General features: G+C 41.9%; 1 protein-coding gene across 4 annotated transcripts in view; it reads right to left on the bottom strand.

Moving 5' to 3' along the window:
* The window catches only part of NAMPT (nicotinamide phosphoribosyltransferase), a 72,565-nt gene extending 66,493 nt beyond the window's left edge, over nt 1-6,072 (bottom strand). For 2 of the 4 annotated variants that reach the window (XM_080663911.1, XM_080663912.1), the window contains exon 1: nt 5,162-5,335. In XM_080663911.1, the coding sequence (XP_080520037.1) occupies nt 5,162-5,218 (57 nt within the window). In that variant the 5' untranslated portion in view covers nt 5,219-5,335. Of the gene's footprint in view, nt 1-5,161; nt 5,482-5,812 lie in introns of those variants that run through there. The other 2 variants (XM_080663909.1, XM_080663910.1) reach the window with 2 other exon arrangements.
* Between the last annotated feature and the right edge of the window lie 10,385 nt (nt 6,073-16,457).

The raw sequence follows: 16,457 nt of genomic DNA, 5'->3' as shown, positions 1-16,457 counted from the left end.
AGAGTCTGGGGCACACCACGGGACCCAGAGTCAAGTCCCCGCCCACCCACATTCGCCTCAAAATCGCGTGATATCCAGACCTGGAGGCCCACCCCCCCATCCCATTGGGCTAGATCCAGACCCAGCCATTCCCACCCTTGTTAAGCCCCGATGGGCAGGGGGCGTAGCCTCAGGTCCCCTGGCCTGGCACCAGGACAGGGGGCGTAGCCTGAGGTCCCCCAGCCCAAACCAGGGCGGGAGGCATGCCTTGAGGTCCCCTGTCAAGCCCTTCCAGGTGGGGGGCATGGCCTGAGGTCCCCTGTCAAGCCCCGCCAGGTGGGGTGCGCAGCCTCAGGTCCCTGTCAAGCCCCACTGGCAGGGGGGTGAAGCCTCAGGTTCCCCGTCAAGCCCCACTGGGCGGGGGGCGCGGCCCGAGTTCCCCTGACCCAGCACTGGGGGTGCACCTTGAGGTCCCCTGTCAAGCCCCGCCAGGCAGGAGAGCGCAGCCTCAGGTCCCCTGGCCCGGTTCTGGGGTGGGGGTCGCAGCCTGAGGTCCCCCAGCCTGGTGCCAAGGCAGGAGGTGCGACCTGAGGTCCCCTGTCAAGCCCTGCCGGGCAGGGGGTGCAGTCTGACGTCCCCTAGCCCAGAACCAGGACGGGAAGTGCACCTTGATCTCCTGTCAAGCCCTGCCGGGTGGGGGGCACGGCCTGAGGTCCCCTGTCAAGCCCCATGGGGGTGGGGGAGGACATAGCCTCAGGTCCCTGTTGATATCTGGTTAAGGCTCCTTATGGGAACTTGGCCTCAGCTGTGGGTGTAGCCATCTTTGTGATGGAGTGATGGTTAATTAGCATATTCCCTCTTTATTAGATAGGATGTGGCCTGATTGCCTAAGTCAGGCAACAGAATTAGAACTGTTTCACTCAGGTATGATGGATTACCTGTATACCACAAGGTATAGTGAGGCCTCATCAATATCTAGAAGTATTTGCTAGTTTCTTTCAGGTTAGAACCCAGGGACTGATACCACTATTAAGTCAAGAGCATTTAAATCTATTAGGCAATTCACTAAAATGCAAAACAACATCTAGCCCAGCCGGTGTGGCTCAATGGTTGAGTGTCGACCTATGAACCAGGAAGTCAGGGTTTGATTCCCAGTCAGGGCACATGCCCAGGTTGCAGGCTCGATCCCCAGTAGGGGGTATGCAGGAGGCAGCTGATCGATGTGTCCTTCATTGATGTTTGATCTCTCTCCCTCTCTCTTCTAAAAAGTCAATAGAAACATTAAAAAACAACATTTATATCTATATCTATACATACATATATATATGAATGATACCTTAGTAATAAATGATCACTATTTCAACTACTTATAAAACTGATTAGAAAAGATACCACTAAAAATGTATCTAAGGTGTATAAAAAAATGAAAACGTCCAGTTTACAATATAAATAACTCCAACTACTTTAATGGGAATAAGCAGTGGGATAGAAGAAAACTCAATTATGATGAAGTAAAATATGAATCAAGATCTAGATTGCATCAGGCAAGTTTATAAAAGTCAGATTCATAGTTGTGACTCTCAATAGTTTGACCTTCTTTACAGTTCAGATACTTAACAGTGCATCTTTATAAATTTACTTTTTCTATATCAGATTTAAAAGTATCAAAACACAAACGAATTATTTTCATTTTCTGAGTAGACCAAGCAGTCAAAAGTTAAATGGGAATGTCCCTAAACTATGTAAATCCATCTTGGTCTAAAAGTATATTAAAAATTTTTGATCTTACATATACAGTTCCAGTTCTTTACTTTGGCTGTGTTCTTTAATTATGGTACTTCAAAACTGTGCATAAATATTCAGAATGTCTCCTCTGAAAACAAATGTCATTAAAAACATGAAATTATCTAGGCCGCTAAATTAGAAATGAAGTGACTTCTAAAATCTTCTTTGGAAAAACTTAAGAGAATAGTTTTAGAATTGAGCTAAAGAATCTAAGTCCTCTAAGTAAACTGTCAGGCAATTAAACATGAAACATAATTTACTATTAACCACCTACTATCACCCAATACTTTTATAGAAGAATAAAAGAGTATGTTCAGATCTATGTATATTGGCATATAACATTGTTTTAAGGGAAAACATTTTATACACAGCTTCTTAGTAAATATTATTCTAAAAATACAGCCAAAGGATGATTTATAGTAATTCTAGTTTTGCTAGGTTTTCTGCCCTCTTCATTTTACTTTCTGCTAAACTGGTCACTCTGAACCCCTTGAAACCTTCACCAGAAATTGAGATGATATAGCAGAAACTGAAATCAACAGATTATTTTATAAATAGTTCATTCATCCACAAATATACAGGGTGGGGCAAAGTAGGTTTACAGTGTTCATATGGGAAATAATTCAATAATGAATATGTAATACAAGGATAAACTGTTTCCTGGACTCAAAAACTGTAAACCTACTTTTGCCCCACCCTGTATGTATATGCTGTATCTACTATATATCAGGCACTGTTTCAGATGTTGAGGACAGAGAAATAAATAGACTAAAGTAGTTTCTATCCTCATAGGGTTAAAGAAGGCTGAAAAGTCAGAAAATAATAAACAAGCAAAATAATGTCAGGTTTAGGTGGATGCTATGAAAAATGAAAAGAAAATGGTGGGCTAGAGGGAGCCTAGGAGAGTACTTTAAATGGGAGGCCAGAAGGCTTCTCTGAGATGGTGACATGTGAGCAAGACCTAAATGACAAGGAGGTATGAAATAACTTGACTCAAAGGACAGAAAAGAATGAAGGTTAGAGTGGTAGGTGCTTAGGGAATGGGGAGGAGGAAGAAAGAGGTACATGGTCTTGAAGTCAGGGAGAGATGCAGAGATAAGAACAGGTAAGGCTTACAGGCTACAACAAGGAGTTTGAATTTATGTCAAGTGCAAAGGGAAGCCATTACTATGTTTTAAGCTGGGTGATTTACATTTTACAAGGATCACTTGGCAGTGAGGTGGAGAACTGGATTACAGGGTGACCAGAGTGGAAGAGGGGCATCAGGTGAGAGGCTACTGCTGAAGACTAGGCTAGGTGAGAGAAATGGCTCAATATCTTTGGAGGTAAAGGGAAATTAGGCTGATAGATTAGATCTGGAGGATAAGGAGGGGGAGGAATTAAGGATGTCTCCTAAATATTTGGCTTGAGCACCTGGGTAAATGCTGCCATTTACTGAGATGGGGAAGGCCTTGGAATGGGTTGAGAAATTGAGAGCTCAGTTTAAAAAATGTTAAGCAATACTAACAAAAAGTTTCATAGTATTCAAAATTAAAGTGAACTACAAAAAGGGAGCTCAAATCCATATATATATATATATATATATATATATATATATATATATATATATATAAAAATTTTGATTTTAGAGAGGAAGGGAGAGGAAGAGAGAGATAGAAACATGAATGATGAGAGAAAATCATTGATTGGCTGCCTCCTGCACGCCCCCTACTGGGGATCGAGCCCACAACCCAGTCATGTGCCCTTGACCAGAATTGAACCTGGGACCCTTCAGCCTGAAGGCCCATGAGCCAAACCGGCTAAGGCCAAATCATATTTTTTAAAGCACTGTTTTGACTTAGATTATTAGAGAAAGCGGCTCCACAATAACTTTAAAATTATTTACAGATGAAGAGAAAATAAATCTCATCTTCAGCAAACCTTTTCCCTAAAAATGTTTCCTGAACTGGTATGGCCTTTCTGTAGCTAACAGAGCACTACCAGTACATAAATATATGTGTCATAAAAAACAGGCACACAGGAAAATGTAGTTCTTTTAATAAACTTAATTTCAGTTATGTAATTGTGCACTTCATGAAAAGATAAGCTTCTAAAATTTGTAACCCCAAGCATGACATTTAAAGAGAAGTATGAGAAATCTTTAAGCTGCATAAAATAATTCTGTGAGAGCAAAGTCAACTTGCTCCTGAGTTCTAGATTTCCCACAAGGTTGATTTATCTTTCAAAGAGTTTTCCTGCCACAATGGATCACATGACCAAAGACAACAACTACTAACCCACTTTTCCAGTTATAATTTTATTTTTAACTTCTAACAAATAATCACAAGCCAACACTTTAACAATGCCATGTACATAAAAGAGCACATGGGGTGACATACCCAAGGTCACAGAGTAAGTTCTGTTACCTACATAATATCTAACGGCACTCAGAAAGCAGGGGAGTAAACATCTGGCAGATTTTTCCCAACATTCTTTCCTTTACTAATGTGTGTTTTTCAAATAAAATTAATGGGGCTGCTATGCATGCAACAGTCCAATACGCATATAAATTCTCCAGGATTAAAACTGCAGTTCATTGAACTTCTCGTGTTTCACTTTCCATTTCACAGAAATCCTGTGGTGGCCTTAGTGGAGTAAGGGCAGGATGGCCTTTGCTAGCAAACAGGGGTTAAAGATCATGAGTGATCAGCAGGAGCAAAAGAGTTTGAAACGGAGCCCATGGAGTGGGACGGAGAAATCCAGCACGGCTACGGGGACAGATGAGTGTCCTCAGTACCGAGCCACAGGCAGAGGAACGCGGCCGGCTGCTCCGGTACCCCTATAGGACCTCGCCCACACCTTCTCCGAAAAGGGACAAAATCTGCCTAGCAATAGCTGAGCTGGGAAACCCCACTTCTCAAACCCCGTTCCCTCTCTCCACCGCCGAGTCCCAGGGGCTGTTACTTAACTGACCCGCTCCTAGGGCGAGCCCTCGCCCAGGCCAGCCCGGCCCGGCGCCAAAAGGCCGAGGTCCTGGGTCAGGCGTCCGCTCGGCCGGAGACGCCCAAGCCAGTCCAGCCCGCGCCCGCCGCGCCGACCCGAGCCAGAAGCCCCGAACCCAGGGTGGAGGGAGAACCCGCGAGCACGCAGCGCCGGCCGGGCCCGCCTCAGCCCCTCGCCGCGCCCCCCCACCACGCACCGCCAGGCCCCGCCTCCTGCCGTCCATCCTTCCATCCCTCCTCCATCCACCTCCTTCCCAAGGCGGCGCAAGCTTCACCTGCCCCGCGCCGCTGCCCGCACCTTCCCTCGGGGCTGCCCGGCGCACGACCCCATACCAGCCGCCCCCGACCCCACAACCCCGCGCTCGCCCCCAGGGCGCCCTCTCCTCGCCCTCACCTGCCCCCGCCCCAGCCTCTACCTTGTAGGAGTCGGTGGCCAGGAGGATGTTGAACTCGGCTTCTGCCGCAGCATTCATCTCGGGCCGGAGTGGGGACCGCGTACCGGAGGGGGGGGCTGCCCTGCACCGCAGCGAGGAGGGAGAAAATATAGGCTTCACCGCGCTCTGTTGCTTAAGTCACCGCTCGGTCGGAGGGGGAGGTGAGGGGGAGACGGAGCGCGGAGGCGGGGCCTAAGGAGGGCGGGCCGGCGGCCCTGACGCGGCGGGGGTGGTGGCGGCTCGCGCGCACGCAGCCGGGAGTCCGACGGCCTCACCTCGGCTCCTCGCCCCGCCCACTGCCCAGGGGTGGAGGCGGGACGCGAGGGCGGGGCGGGACGCGCGTGCGCAATGCGCGGGGGCGAGGCCGGTGGGGAGGACGTGAGGCACGCGCTCCTTCTTGGAAACGCCCACCCCGGGAAGCCGGAGGCAGTGGGGCCGCCCGGGCCCGTGACCAGAGGTTTCGTTTCCCGGCTTGCGCGACGGGACCGGGAGGGCGCCGTTCGTAGCCTCGCCGCTCCTGCAGTCACGTGTGCGCCAGCTTCGCGGACACCTTCCTGTCTTGCCCAGTCCTGGCCCGTTTTCTGAGTCCTGAAGTCACGCCACCGCCTGTCTCTCCGTCCCACTGTTACTCACCGTTGTCTCCGGCTTGATTTATGGATCGAGCCTTTGGCCTCCATCCCTCTTGTCTCTCCTGACCCTCCTGACCCTCGCTTTAGCATCTGAAGACCTGCGGTGAGGAACAGGTCTGACGGGCCCTCTGATCTGATACATGGACCCCGCTTTCCTCCGGCTCTATGGTTGAGCTCTTTAATCCTTTGAGCGATGTTTTAATTTTCCCGGAAAAAATAGCCTGCACCGAAAGGCAGGGGATGAATTCAGTCCTCACAGATAATGAGAAAGACAAGACCCAATTGAATCAGATATTGCCTAGAAGTAAAGGGCACCGGGCCAAGTCTTTGACGGTGCGAAACTGACTTATCATGGTTATAATCGTTAACTCTTGGGAAACCTCCAATGAAGACGCAAGTGACCACGTCAGATGACTTCAAATGCGGACCATCCATTTGCTCAGTGCTCATATGTGGTTGCATTTTTGCGTAAAACTAAGATTCCCTTTGTCCACGTAGTCAATGCCTGCTTTTTTATTTTATTTTAAGATTTAGGTTTTAGAAATAGCTGGGGGAAAAAGTGGTTTAATGGAAGCGGATACAAGGACTTTTATAGACTGTCCTTCAAGTTAGTGGAAGTCTTATTTTATGGGTGAAGAAGGGGAGTGTGACTTGAGAGAGATTCATCACAAGAAAACTGAGACCTCTTCAATCAAAAGTAACTTTGGTCCAGCTGTGTTCTGGAGTCCCTTCCGATTCTTGAAAATTGCCTCCATCTATAGATAGATTCCTACAGTCAAAATTCATAGAAGGGGTGAGATATCACTAGACACTCACTAAAGTAGTAAATAATACTAATACAGTTAGAATTATTTTCAGCAACAAGGTTTAAAATAAAACAAAGATGCAGGTTTTTTTGTTGTGTTGACCCGGTATTTACTGGGGAAAAGTACTTTTAAAAAAATTCAAATAATTAAATTATTTAAATATTTTTATTTTGGGAGATTTTGTTAATTTAGTTCAAGCAGTGCAGTTCAGAGAAGGAAAATGATCCTTTTTGTCCCCTTGGTGCTTTTTTCTTTATTCATTTAAAGTTTTCATAACCTACTTGACTTAAATGACAAATTATTTTTGCTTAGCTTCCTGGAATCCATGTTTGTGTAACTCATCATTTTTCTATGCTGCCTTATACAAGGGGGGAAAGGATTCTGATTACAAAGTGGGCTTTGTTTATGGTACCATTTTTGTTTTAAAAAAGCAAAATAAACTTTGATCTTGCAGTATTTGAATTGAATTTGAAGTTTTAAGGTGAGAAAGTTTAATATCAGTAGAGGTAAAAATGTTATTACATTGACATGTTAAATGTAGGGATAGTCATAAGACCTGTATATTAGTGACTTAAACCCGCACGGCAGTCTCCAGAGGAAAATGCAGTCATGTTACCAATAGAAAATCTCCATTTGTCTATGATAGAATTAGGCACACTCTATATGAAACCACATGCTTAAGCAGGACCAATTTTGAATTAATTGGGGTTTAGAACTAGAACTATGAAATTATTACCATATACAAAGTCATGATTTCATTTTGAAATGGCCTTCCTTGAAAGACAGTTTAACCTGGCCAGTGTGGCTCAGTGGTTAAGCATTGATCTATGAATTAGGAAGTCACAGTTTGATTCCTGGTCGGGGGCTCAATCCTGGAGGCGGGGAAGGTGTAGGAGGCAGCTGATTGATGTTTTCTCTCATCGATGTTTCTATCTCTCCCCCTCTTCCTCTCTCTGAAATCAATTAAAACATATTTTGAAAAGAAAGTTTAACAGCTAGCATACCTAGTAGCATGTAAAAAAGTCTGAGAAACTGTTTCTCATAGGTCCTCACAACATGACAAAACCTGACAAGTACAAAGACTCAAATGGACCCGTCCCTTTATTCAAAGCCCTGGATTAATCTAAGCAGGGTGAATTGGGCATCCAGCTCCCTGTTTATATCCCACAGAGTGCCTGGACAGGTCCATTTGATAAAGCCAAGTGGGTGTTACTTCACCATCCCTGTTTCCACACACCCTTCCAGACAGCCTTTGGTACACTTTTGTATTTCTAAGTTGCCTCAGAATTCCAACCTGACCTGATTTCATCTCAATAAAAAAAACACTGGAGAAATAGATGTGGGGCTCACCCACCTGCAAGTCATGACGCTGTTCCTATCCATCACCCTTCAAAACTTCCTCTAGCCTTACCAAGCAGCAACAATTATCACAAAGACAAACAAGAACAAAGGAAATGTTTAATTGGTTAGACCTTTTTCTTATTCAAACCTCCATTAGAGTTCTAATTTCCTAAAGAAAAGGCCTCATCTACAGAAAGGGTTTTCATGGATCTGATTATCAGTGCTAACCATCCCTGAAGCACTCTTTAATAACTCAGGCTGCTGGGTTCTCTACAATCACACAGAGACACACAGAAAACTGATGACTCTTGCCCTAAAAGTATGGAAGTGTCAGAGTAACTGGGGAAAAAAAGGGGTTTAATGGAAACGGATACAGTAACCCACATACAGGAAGAATTACTGCGCGTACATGGGTCATCTACAGGCATTACGTTGCAAAATGTTCCTGTTTTCAACTGAATATTAATATCAACTAGGTGTTTCATCACCAAAAAGGATTTATTTGGGAAAAAGAAAGGGGTTGCCACCCAGTAGAAGCAGACATAGCAAGCCACATGCACATTCTGGCCTAGGTGCCAAGATAGAGGAGTATTTATATAAGGGGAAAAAGGAAGTTAAGGAAAAGGGGGAGTTACAACCATAGAACTCTTCCTGTAGACTTCTCCCAGTTACATAGAGTACATAAGCCCTGGCTAGCAAAGTTCCAGTTAGTCTTTATCACTGTACACTTCCTACAGTATCCTGGTGGTCTGACTATGCTATGCTCTCTAACCAACTATTTGCCTGGGCAATAGTGATCTGATCATCTATCTGAAAGGCTCTTCAAACCTCATATTCTGCAGGAAGTCTTCCCAATCTATGTATGCTGCATGGCAGGTCTCACTCTTCCCACATTTATTAGTTGTGTTTTTGGTTTCCATTATACACAAACAAATTTTTCTTATCCCAACCAAATAAAATGGGAAATAAAGATAGAAAGCAAAAAGAAAAAGGTTTGAATTTATTTTTAAAAGTAAGGTAAATGTGGACTTGCATGTTATGATGCTATATGTGGAGATTTGGTAGTTATAATTACTTACACATTTTGCTAATGGCCACTTTATTTAAGACTCAATGGCTAAAATTAATGATTGAGAGAATGAGAGTGTTAGAAGTATAAAAGGTTGTCAAGATCTTTTAATGAAGTGTTTCCCTAAGTGAGGCTTGCTTATCTGAGATGTGCTCAAATAAACATTTTTAACATTAATAATTATTTTAATGAGTTCTAGAAAAATATACCTAGCACATAAGACTCAATTTTTCCTGGGAATTAGTATTTAGGATGAAGCCAAAGTAGGTGGGCACTCAGACTGGTGAGCCTTACTACTTTCCTTGCCTTTTTTAACCTATAAGTTGTTTTCATAGCCTCGACATTAGACTAGTTTCCTTGAAGAAGTTAAACATGAAAGGCTACATATTGTATGATTTCATTTTTAAAATTCTAGAAGTTCTACAATGAAAGCAGATTAATGATTTTTAGAGGCTGGGATTAAGGCAAGCAGGAGTGCTTAATAAATATTTATTGAATGAATGAAGGAGCAACTTCTATCACCAACAAAAGCAGGATGGGCCTGTGATAGACTGCATTGCTTTCCCATATTCAAAGCCCCTCTCTATTGTATTGCTCACCCATATTCATCATCCCTCTCCTATGTGCATGTTCTATTGAACTCAGGCATGATCACGGGAGTTGCTTTAGCCATGAAATGTGAACTGATGTGATGTGTTGTGCATCACTTCCCAGCAAAAGTTTTAAGCACTCATGCATGATTTGCCATTCTCTCTTTTCTTTCTGCCACAAAGATGGCAGTATTCCAGTTAGGGCCTGATCCACATGCCTAAATCCTGAAATGTGGAACGAATCAGAGCCAACTTGCCCTGGCCATGTAGCGTACGAAATAAACCTTTCTTGTAAGCCATAAAGATTTTGGAGGTTGTTAGGTTTATCCTGACATATGTAGACACCCACGCATGTTTTCTTTTTACTTCAGGCTCAAGGAAAGAGGTATCCCTCCTTCTGCCCCTGGTTAATCTCTCTCACCTGTGCTCTGGATCCATCCCACATCCTCCCCTCCCCTTTTTCTTTTCTTCATTTAACCATTATTCCTCTTGTTTTTCCCTCTGACAACAGGGTGAGAGAACATTTTCCTCCAAAAGAAATCTAACCACAGTCCATCTGCCATGGAACTTGGCTGTAGGTCCCAGAAGAAACCACCTGTTTATCTTGGCCTGGGCTACATATCTCTTTCTTTCCTAGTGGTGAATTTTTGTTCTCCTAAAATACCTGGTAATGAAAGGCAAGGGAACATTTTGGATCCCATCTTTGTCCAGGGTGTTAGTCATACTATCAATCCCAAAAAGCTTTCCCCCATTTTTCATATGAGGCTGAGGGGCTCCTCATGCAGAGGACTCCTTATGGTCTGCTCTGAAATTAGAATTCTTGAGTTGTGCATGTGCACTGCATGCCCCATAGATACTGGTTCAGAAAGAATTTCATCAAGTGGCTCAAAGGTAGTCAAACTATAGAGGACTGAGAAACACTAACTAATCTGACAAGCAATACATTGGTCTCTTCGATGGAAAATTCAAGTAATTGCAATGTGAAATAAACCTGACTTGACAAGGGGATCCTGTTACCTTACAGCAGGTTCTCTCTGAAAACCAGTTTGCATGTCAATAATTTGTTTGCCAGATACAGAATAAGACAGTGAGTGTTACATTCTCTTAAAAAATACTTCCATTAAGTCATCTAAGTCTTAAAAATTTGCTTTTTTAAAATTCTGGGGGTATTTCTGTCAAGGTTAGGGTTGTTGGTCTTCTAGAATCAATGCACCCTCTTCATGGATAGTATTAGAAAACACTGACGAATTACATAAGGACCATTTCAATGTGCCAGGCAAGTTACAGTGCCATTTCATTTTACATTAGTGACATTTGAGCCATGTTCTTGACATGGGGATTGGTTATCTTCCAAGTTTTCCAGCAGTACATTTGTAAGCTGTTTATTCAGCTCTTGGTGTTATAATTTCATTGCTTTCTGTTTTCACTTTTAGAAGATGATCTTTTCCTTATTCTAGCCCCATGTTTTGGATATCCTAGTGTAGTTCTTCATGTGCCAAGAATATTCGGGTTTTAAGAACGTCTTTAAAGCTGTGTGCCAGAACCATTATATTTACTAAAAATTCACAGGTTTCTTTACAATGAAATTGTTCAAACTAATTATTCATGTGTGAGAATATACTGAAATGTGATGAGTTATACAATTTGAGCTCTATGGGCCCTGAATTCTAATGAGTATATGGATATGTTTTAAAAATCAAAGAAGAAATAAATTTATACAGATCATACTTATTCATTCCAATTATTTGTACACATTTGGAAGTGTGTATTATTTTTGATCTTGTAACAAAGTCTGTGAAAAAGTGATGTAAAAGTGAAGAGCTGGAAAATTATGCAATACGTTTGATCATATAACTTGATTATTTGTACATGACTTGTTATTTTTCAAATTAAACATGCATGAATACATAAGTTTATCTTAAATACTTTAGAATTTAGAAGTATATAGAGGATTAAAAGTAAAAGTTGATTTGTATGTTCTAGTTTGCTATGAATTTAAGTGTTGGGGAGCACAAGAGACTTGGTTGGAAAGTTGTAAGGAGGACATTCTGATAAAAGGGAAGTGTGTGGAAGGCCGCATGCCCTGTTTATTGGAATTCCGACCCTCCTATCGGTCTCCATGTGGCTTATTCTTTACTTCCTTAGTTATAGGAGTTCTGTTTAGCTAGTCTTCAGGTGGTTCTCTGGGATTGACCTATAATTAGTTGTAAGTTTGGTGTGGTTGTGGAAGGAGGCGAGCAGGGCATTTACGAATTCTGCTATGTCGACTGTAAGACACCCTGAACTTAAAAAACCCCACCATCTCTCTCAGTTTCTGTGGGTCAGGAACTCAGGACAGACTTAGCTGTGTACACTTTGGCTCAGTGTCTGTGTTGTAGTCAGCTAGATGCTGGAGCTGAATCAGGAGGGTCCTGGTACAATTGAGGACCAACTGGGCATTTCTCTTTTTTCTTATAGTCCCAGGGCCTTTTCACCCAACATGAACTAGTTTGGACTACTCACAACATGTCAAGCTTAAGGTAGCCAGATACCTACATAGTAGCTGAAGGCTTCTAGAACAAATATTTTCGTGAGCAAGGTGGAAAGCTACATTGTCTTTTATGACCTAGCCTTGGAAGTCACACACCATCACTTCCATCATCCTCTCCCTCATGGGAGTGATGATTAGCCTCTGGCATGTATTACTTATATATTGCTGCTTAATAACATTATTGCTGAACTTTTTACTTTGCTTTCTTCTTTGGGACACTTCTTGGTTTCTGCTTAGCTATGTTCCTAGTCTGTAAACTCTAAGACCCTTGAGTAAATATTTGTTGATTATATTTAGCATAGCCTCCAGACATTTTTTAGTTCATTTGATATATATGATTGGATTTTTTTTAAATAGAGTTTTTTCTGTAAATTGATAGAGGAATTTAATCCATTCATACAATCAGGTCAGATCATATCCTGACATTTTCCTTTATGTTTCCTATCCACTATACTTTCTTGCTGATTTTTTCTCTTCTCTCTAAGATCAAAAGAAAATCCTAAAAGTTCCCAGAGTAAAAAGAAAGGTTACTTACAAAAGAATAAGAAACAGAATGTCAATGGATTTTTGCATCATCAATACAAGGTACTGGAAGACAACAGAACAGTCTCTGATTCTGAGAGGAAATTATTTTACACTAGAGGCCCGGTGCACAAATTTGTGCATGGGGGTAGGGAGGGAAGGAATGGTGGGATGTTGGCTGGCTGGGGGGAGGGACCATGGGAGGTTGGCCGGCCAGCGGGAGGGACCATGGGAGGTTGGCCGGCCAGGGGGAAGGACCGGGGAGGTTGGCTGGCTGTGGGAGGTTGGCTGTGGGAGTGCACTGACCACCAGGGGGAAGCTCCTGCATTGAGCGTCTGCCCCCTGGTAGTCAGTGCCTGTCATAGTGACTGGTTGACCGGTCATTCCAGTTGTTCGGTTGTAATGGTCGCTTAGGCTTTTCTATATATGGATTAGAATTCTATAGTCAGTCAAATGTGACTGCATTAAAACGTGAGAGTATTTTAAAAGACAGTTTTGAGCATGTCATGATTCTATAGGACTTGAGAAATTCTACTGCTGCCCACTGCTCAGTATGGAGTGGGGAAAACCCATTGGAAAGAGGAGGATCTCCTCTGGTGTAACACTTTTTACTGTTTTTTTGTTTTTTTTTTTTGTATTCTTGTCCAATTGTGCTTCGTTGTATTTGTGGATCCTGAACTTGGGGCAGGAGTCAGCAAAACTATTGCCCTCAGGCCAAACCCACCCTGCCACCTGCTTTTGTAAATAAAGACTTATTGGAGCATGGCCCTGTTATTTACATATGCATGATTGCTTTTAGTATGCAATGATAGAGTTGATTAATTGCTAGAGTGCATAACTCACAAAACCTAAAATCAGGACTAGGACTAAGATGAGGAAAGAGAGGCGCCTAGGATGCAATACCAAGGAAGTGCTCCTTTTTAAAGCTCACTAGCCTCACTTTATTTTACACTCTGCCTGAAACATTTACTATGTGGCTCACAACAGAAATTGATTTCCTGGCTTAGAGTTTCTCTGAAATTGTTTGTGTTTCTGGAACAGTCTTCTCCTGCACATAATATGGATCATGGTTTTCTACTTTGGGCTCTCCCTTTCAATCTGATCATACCTTTCTATTTTGTGATTCATTATTTTTTAAACTAATTTTTTTCTAGGTATTTTGGATAGGAGGAGAGGTAGAGCTATTTTATAGAGAAATCTAATGAAAATCCAGTCTGAAATATAGCATTTTAATATAAACCGTTATTCTTCTCTTGGTCCTTTTTTAAAGTTTTTTTATAGAATTGATTATTGGGAGGTGTTTTTCTTTTCAGATTAAATCTGACAGCACTGCAAAGCACATAGTGTAGAGTTATATATCCTCTCCCAACCACTTTTTGGTTCATTTCCTAAAAGGTTCATAAATATATCACTGGAAATTTTATTCATATTATGTTTTCCTTCTCTGAGTCTTTTTATGTTTATTACCTGAGGCATAGAATTAATACCTTTATTTACATCTTACTGCCTGCCTTGCACAGTAAAGCACTATTACTGACATGTTTATTTATTCAGCATCTACTTTGTGAAACCAATTGCTATTCTAGATTCTGGGGCTACAGTGGTGATGGTAAAACTCATGCTCTTTCTGCTCTCACGGAGTATATAGTCTAGCTAGGAAACAGAAATTGATCAAATGTTGGATTATGAACCATGGAAAGTGATGTGAAAGAAAGATATGAAGCTTCAATAATGTTTAAAAGGTGAGCTTGACCGGGAATGGTAGTTCTAAGAATGCTTCCCTGAGAAAGAAATGTTTGAGTTAAAATTTACAGTAGGAGTAGGAATTAACTAAGTAAACTTGGGGAGAAGAAGAGATTGTTTGGAGGAAAAAGAAGACTTTATGCAAATGCTTGAGGCAGTATTGAACATGGCACATTCCCCTATGAGGAAGAGTATTGAGAAATGAGGTGGAAAAGGGGGGCAGGGTTTACATTGTATACAGGATGTGTATTTTGGTCTTAATCTTTAACACAATTGGAATCTATTGACAGGCTTTTAAGCTGGGAAATTACATGATCATATTTAGGTTAAATTAAACAAAAATCAATTTGCCAGCTGAGTAGAAAATTGAATGGAGGATATGAAGTGGCCAGTTAAAAGGTTATTATAGTGATTCAGGTGAGAGTTGGTGGTAGATTGGACTATGGTAATAAGAGAGGAGATAAAAAAAATTGATTCAAGGGATATTCTGAAGGTAACATGAACAAGTCTTTGTAATGATTTTTAGATGGAGGATGAGCAAGTGGTGGGTGGCAAGGACAACTCCCAAGCTTCGGGCTTGCTCAGTTGAGTAGATTTTGGTGCTGATATATTTACTGAAATAAGAAACACCACAGATGAGCTAAGTTGGGGGGTAGATCATTTTTCATCTTTGGATGTTTGAGTGGGAAGTGCCTCTGATACATGCAAATAAAGATTTCATATAGCTCTCCTTGTCTAGAGCTCAAAAGAGAGGCCCAGAATAGATGCATACTTAAGATATATAGGATTTAAGCTCTGGGTGTGTTTGAGATTGTCTAAGGAGGTAGTCTACTCTAGAGAGCCTACAACTGAGCCTTGATGAACTTAAAGGCAGCATAGAAGAGGATGAGCCAACAAAGAAGACAATGAAGTAGCAGCCACAAACAAAAGAGGAATATCAGGAGTGCACAGAACCATGGAAGCCAAATCATGTTTAAAGAAGGGGTCAGTCATCATTTTGGCTACTGATTCAAGAAGAGGATCGAAATATTTATTGAATCTTTTGGCAAATAATTAGTAGTAATCTTTACAAAAATAGTTTCATAGTTTGGTAAGAGAAAAAGTCAAATAGGAATATGTTGAGAAATTGGTGCCGGTGAGGAAACTGTTGGAAATGTAACTAATTTCTTTGTGGTGAAGTGGAGTCTCCAGAAAAGGAAGTGGATTTAAAATATTTTTCTTGCCCAGCCGGTGTGGATCAGAGGTTGAGCATCAACTTATGAACCGGGATATTATTCACAGTTCAATTCCCAGTCAGGGCACATGCCTGGGTTGCGGGCTCAATCCCCAATAGGGGGCATGGAGGAGGCAGCCGATCAATCAATGATTCTTTTTCATAATTGATGTTTCTGTCTCTCTTTCCCTTTCCTTTCTCTCTGAAATAAATTTTTAAAAATTAAATTTTCTTTTTCTTTTTTCTCCATTTTTTTCTTTTTTTGCTTTCTCCTTATTTAAAAAAAAAGAAAAGCAGGTATGGTTATATGGAATAGAAGGTTTCAGAAGAGACCAATAAGTTAAAGATCCAGAAGAGATCAATAAGTTAAAGATGCTGAAGAGACAAGAAGTAATAAAAAACTTAAGGCTGCTAAAACAGGAGAGTGTGGAATTCAGAACGTTGGAAGACTTGTAGAGTTATTGCTCTCACAGTTTCATGTCCTCTCAGTTATGTCTTAGGACAGTTATGTCTTTGAAGTACTGTTCAGGTGGATATATGTCAACAGCTGTTCTCTGTCTATTGTTTTTGGCTCAGTGAATGGTAATAAAATGGAGCAGAGTCATTTAGGTCATTTGCTCTTGACATCATTATTCTAACATTATGCACACAATCTTTTTTTTTTCTTAAATACATTTGTGATTTGTGGCATGTGCTTTGTAGGGCATGAGGTCCTTCCTATCAAGGACTCTTTGCCAATGCTGTTTTATATCTCCCGTAGCTCTCTATGTGGGATTAAATGTTTTGCCTCAAGTCTGGTTCACATTGAAGATAAATGGGGAAGATAAGGTACAGG

The sequence above is a fragment of the Plecotus auritus genome (assembly GCF_963455305.1).
Source record: "Plecotus auritus genome assembly, chromosome: 4".
Classification (NCBI taxonomy): Eukaryota; Metazoa; Chordata; class Mammalia; order Chiroptera; family Vespertilionidae; genus Plecotus; species Plecotus auritus.
This window is presented reverse-complemented; position numbering and strand designations above follow the sequence as displayed.